This window comes from Leptonychotes weddellii, chromosome 8 (assembly GCF_054177405.1).
Source record: "Leptonychotes weddellii isolate Sample4059 chromosome 8, ASM5417740v2, whole genome shotgun sequence".
In the NCBI taxonomy this organism is placed as follows: domain Eukaryota; kingdom Metazoa; phylum Chordata; class Mammalia; order Carnivora; family Phocidae; genus Leptonychotes; species Leptonychotes weddellii.
Window position 1 is genome coordinate 129,904,346 of NC_138376.1, and position 5,640 is coordinate 129,909,985.

At 50.1% G+C, this 5,640-nt stretch overlaps 1 protein-coding gene across 1 annotated transcript in view; it reads left to right on the forward strand.

The window, feature by feature from the left end:
* SMOC2 (SPARC related modular calcium binding 2) overlaps window positions 1-4,633 on the forward strand; it is a 95,380-nt gene extending 90,747 nt beyond the window's left edge. Inside the window, exon 9 of the mRNA XM_081829389.1 lies at window positions 4,504-4,633. Within this exon, the coding sequence (XP_081685515.1) occupies window positions 4,504-4,633 (130 nt within the window). The remainder of the gene's footprint in view (window positions 1-4,503) is intronic.
* The last annotated feature ends 1,007 nt before the right edge of the window (window positions 4,634-5,640 follow it).

A 5,640-nucleotide genomic window follows, 5' to 3' on the forward strand; every position in this document is an offset into this window, starting at 1 on the left:
TGATGGTCAGCAATAGCCCATAACTATTCTAGGGACTGAGGAAAGAGCACTGACCAACAGAGCAGGTCTCCTCTCTCAGGGACGTTCTCTCCCCTCAAGTCTTAGCAACTCACACACCTCAAAGGTGAAGGGAAGTTCGGACTATCTCAGCAGCTCAAGGGTATACTTCAATAAGCCATTTTTTTTTATTCTCCCTGCTCTGCCATCTTTGACTTACTGGCTTGCTTTGTGACTTATCCCTGACAGGGTTTCTAGAAACCTCATCCAACATAGTTGGTGCTTCTTTCTGACAGCAAGGACAGCCCTCCCCACAGACTCCCAGGGGGCCTCCCCTCACTTGAATTGGTCAGACTATCACCCCCAGACCAGGCCTACTGCTGATGGAGGAAGGGCCATTGTGGCCATCATTTGGCACCAGGCCTGGGACAGGGCCACCACCCCAGTGCCCTCACTGTTGTGCACACTGTTCTGGGGGTGGGGGATGTACAGGAAACAAAATGGACAAAAATCCATGCTTCCATAGGGCTTATGTTCCAATGGAAGGAAACAGACTATAGGTAAAGCACATAAATAGATGCACCAGATATAAGTAAATATGCTGGTGAATGACAAGTGTTCTGAGGAAAATAAACCAGAAATAGGAGAGAGAATGCTGGAGCGGGGGGGCCGGTCAACTTGAATTGAATGGCCAGGGGCACTCCCTGGAAAGCATGTTGGAGTCAAGTCCTGAAGATGCTGGGGGGCAATCTGACGATGTCTGTGGGAGCACAGTCCAGACAGAGGGAGTGAGCACTGCCCCACACAGTGGAGGGCCCTGAGCCAGAATCCAGTTGTTTTGGCCCAAAGGTAGGGTGTATCAATTAGGAAGTTTTTCATTTGTAATAGTGGTAAATCTGACAAGGAGGCATAAACAAGGGACTCTATTACCTCAGGTAAGAATTATAGAGATGGAGAAAACTCCATTTCAGTTGACACTGTGATTTGGTGATGTCACTTGAGGACACAGTTGTGTTTGCCCTTGGACAGACTCTTCTCGTGGTCACAGGATGGCTGCAGAGATCTGGGCATCTCACCTAGACACCACAGTGCTCAGAGGATACAGCGCCCACCTCTCTCTTTCTTAGGAAGCCAAACAACCTTCCCTAAAAGCCCCCTGGCAAATATAATGCATGGATTATTGGCCAGAATCGGATCATATGACCATGACTAAACCCATCACTGGCAAGAAAAATGGAATTAGTTTAAATTGATCTCTAGGGAGACATGGATGTTGGGAAATCAGTCAAAATTATCAACATTAAGGACTGTCTGGTAAGCTGCTTGTCAGCTTCACCAACCCACTCCTACCGCTGGTTCTCTGTGACCGGCCAGAACAGTTGCGGGAAGTCCTCCGCACTCCTGCCTAAATACCCTCTGTTGTATTCATGCTACTTTCTTATGATTTCCTGAAATAAGCAGTTCTAGGGAGATACTTTATAGTTTTGCTTTATATTTGGGTAGACGATTCAGGTTTTCTCCCTCAATTATCCTATTTATATGTGCCGATGGGGAAGAATAATATAAAAATCCAAGACAGAAGCCATAAATATAAAATGCATTGTCATTATAAGCCAGCTCCCTTTTCCTCATGTCACCAAGCAAGATAATTTAAATGCATGGATTTTGTTGTAGGCTGTGCTGAGGACAATAAACGTATGCTGTTTGCCAGCCCAGGTAGACAGCAGCTTCCTCCTAACAGTCTCTAGTTGGGATAATCACCTGGGTAGAAACATGAGTTGGACCAGGGGCAGAAGTGCATCCTGGTCCTCCTGCTTTTTGGTGTCAAAATTAACATCTTGGCCACGGTGTACAGACTGCCTGTGAGCTGGGGCCCAGGTACCTGGACGAGCCCCTGCCGTGCCTGGCACAATAGGATCTGGGAGGAGAGGGGCAGGTTCCAGCCCGGCTGCTGCTGGGTCGTGGGGAGAGCTGGAACGGGCTGTCAGGCTAAGCATGGAGCAAGCTGGTTGCTAGCTACTACATTCGCTCCCAGAACGGAGGGATTCCTCTTTCACCGTCTTGATGGCCGATGAAGGGCTCACCACCTGCTGCCGGCTTCAGGCTGTTCTTACCTCGCCTCGGGGCTGCCCCGTCCCCTGACTCCACAGACCGCCTCTCTCAGGGGTCGAGTGCACGTGGCCATGTGAGCGTGACGTCGCATTTCTCCCTGGCAGAAAGCCTGGCATCTGATGGGCAAGCAGATAGTCATGGGGTGTTCATTGTTTTCATACAAATAAGTTAAACACTATTGAAAAGAATGTGATGGATGTCAACACTAAATTTGGATTTCTCTTATTTGAGACTTCAAAGGCATTAGTTCTATTTCTTGAGATTGCCATTTCTGCAAGTTAAGGCATTTCCCAGTATTCTTTAAAAGAGGCAGAATACTGTCATTTAAATGTACATTTTTCATGTCAGCATAGTGCTGGGATTCTTAAGGCATCTCCAGGTTAAGTTTAGAACAGAACCAGAATGACCAGTGTGGCTAGCTTCCAGGTTGCTGCAAAGTTAAAGATTCAGAATGGGGGTTTAGGAACGATATGGCCTCTTATCACCCAGGTGAAGGATGCTGGTGCTGACTTCTAGTGTTTTGGAGGCTCCGCACAGAGTTCCTGTTACTAGTTCAGCTTCTAACCCAACAGAGTAGCCCGCGGCCGTCCCCGAGGTGCACTCTGATACTCCTGCAAACGGGACGTCCCCAAGAATGGCCGGGCGCTTGAGTTTGCACGTCATCCATCAGGAGCTGGGGCACCTGCTTGTCTTTTTACAGCTCACGTTTCGCGGGCCTTCAGCTGTGAAGATGTCACTGCTAACGTAGGTGCCAGTCGGACCTGTTCCAACCCCACAGACGCTGGCCCAGAGCCTGAAACTGTGAGCGTTCTCCAGGTTTAGCATGTGTCCCTGGACACGAGCGACCCTCTATGAGCGTGCTGCTTTTGCTCATTTTCTCGTAGCGAATGCTCGGCTCTCATCGATGTCCCTGCGGGGACAGGAGCCGCCCCGGTCAGGGAGGCGTGGGTCCCCTCACCCCTTACAGTCTCATGACTGTGGTTCCCTCTGCTGTCTGTACTGAACCCCACTGCATTTCAAAAGAAGATGAGCTAATGGCTACTGGTTGAAACGTGACAGCTTAGCTCTTTGCTGGAGTGTGTCAGGGACTCTTTAATTTCAAAAACAGCATTTCAAAAAGACATATTAGGTTTGCGGGAGTGGGTGTTACGTTCTCTGGCATCCAAGAGGCTATTCCGGGTGGGGGGCCGGAGGGGCGCGGGGCCCCTGGCTCCGTTTCAGCCGCAGCCGGCCAGCCCCGCCAGGACTGGCCACCAGGGCAAGGACACTCACAGTGTGTCCCTCGGGGAGACATTTCATTCTCCTTTATTTCCCGTGATGGGAAAACAAAGAGTAAGGAAAAATAAGAATCTGAACTGATCCCTATGAAGTAAATATGAGCTCCCAGCCCTTTCTTGGGGAGTGAGAAAGGAAGATGGGGCAGAGTGGGTGGGGAGGAGCCAATGAACCTTGTTCACATCCTGGAAATCAGCAGGCCTTCAGTCCAGAACATTCCACCTGCAGCCCTGCCCGCTGGCTCACACTGTCCACCTGTCAGACTACATGGGGAGCTGGGGGCTACGGGTTCTCTCCGTCAGTGTCCCCACTGGACGGGGGCGGTACTCCACGTGGCCCGGGTCTCCCCGTCTGTGGTACCCGGTGCCCAGACCACAGGCGTTTCCGAAGAGCCGCCCAAGAGCACCCGCTGTTGCCCTGGGCCTGCATGGGAAGCCCGTGAGGGAGAGGGGCCCTGGGTCCCGTCCGCTCCAGAATCACCACGGAGCTGCTCTCGTGAGGGGGGCGTCCGCAGCACCCACACCTCCTGCCCCCATGTCAGGACCCACCTGTCAGGCCTTCTCCGCAGTTTCTGTTCACTGGACGTGGGGTGCCATGTAGCACTCTCTCTCACTCTCTTCCCTCCCCTCCCCTCCCCTCCCCTTCCCTTCCCTTCCCCTTAATACAGGGACAACCTTTTGTAGCTTTCATGAATCAGTTTAAGATTTAGCTGCTCTTTCAGTAATACATAAATCTAAACTTCTGAGACTTTGCCTTCTTTCCTGGGCCGCACCCCAGGCCTCCTCTCCCCCCGGCCCCTCCCCTCTGAACCGTGTCGAGTCCTGGAACAGGTAGAGGTGCGGAGGTGGGGTGTTCGGCAGCCCCTGTGTAAGATTTGTTTCAGAAACTGGATGCCAAGGCAGAGCCCTGTGCGGTGTGCTCCTTCCTACTGACTGTGAAAAATAAGCTTATTATAGTAAATTGTCACAGAGGTCGAAAACGGTCCTCAGTCGGGAGAAGTCGATGCCACACATGTGCTCAGGCCGAGGGCGGGTGCGCTTGCTTGAGCGCCTGAGCAACGGAAGAAAGCATCCTCTTCCGAGTGTCAAACCCGTTTTCCCTTTCTTCCCCTCCTCACAGGTACGAACAGCCGAAATGTGATAACACAGCCAGGGCTCACCCAACCAAAACAAGGGATTTGTACAAGGGCCGCCAGCTCCAAGGTGAGTGGAGACATCTACCCCCACTCTGGGCTTTCTTGCAGGTTTAGAACGAGAAAGACTTTCTCCAGCTCTGTTCCCGGTGGGGAGGGCGGTGGCCTCAGAGCCGTCGACCAGGGACCTCCTCCCCAGGGGCCTGCGGTCAGCAGACGTGCGAGGGCCCCGGGGAGCACGCCCAGGGCACGTGCAGGTCGGCGGCACCCATGGCCAGCAACGCTCGAGTGCCAAGTCTGAGACCCAGAGAAGCAAACAATATCCCCTGAAATCAGAACTTCTAAACCAAAGGATCCTTTCATTCTTTTCCCTAAAAGAAAGCAATAATTCAAATGTCATTTTCTGGCATTCCTTTTGAATAGAATCAACAGTTCAAGAAGCTGAAGTTTAGGTTTTAATAAAACATGAGCTCAGTCTTTGTATCAAGTGAGTTTAATTACAAAGAAGTATTTCAAATTAAACAGAGGCAGTGAGTTTAATCTTATAATTTAAAAATACGTTCACAGAAAATGTTTTATGGATGTTATCTTTCATCAAAAAGCACAAAAGTGTTTATGATACACCAAAAATGATGGTGATTTTAGTAGTTAAACCTACAGCCTTTGTTGGACCCCGAGTCCCTCCAGGAATGTACGTGGGATTAAGAGTGGCGGCGGTGAGTGAGGTGGCCCGGCCCGCCTGACAGGCGAGCGTCCCGCAGTTTGGCTCATCTCATGAGATCAAGGAGTTTAGAGACACAGCTCTGACATCATGGGGTGAATTTGATGGCATCTGTAAGATGCTTCAAAGCTAGTCGCTATTTTATTTCATTTTGGTTCTCTTTTTTTTTTTTTCTTTTAAATATCTCCAGATATTTAAAAGAAAATTGGTTCTTTTTTTTTTCTTTTAAATATCTCCAGATTGTGTGTGTTTAGCCAATGCCTCAGACACTGTGAAAACCATTCTCTAATGTCCTTAGTTCAGAGCACATGTTTGGTCTTGGTCTTATACCAAGTCCGGATAAATTCCACTAGAAAAGTGGGTTCTTGCTTTATTTGCACTAGTATCGGGAAAGAGGGTTTTC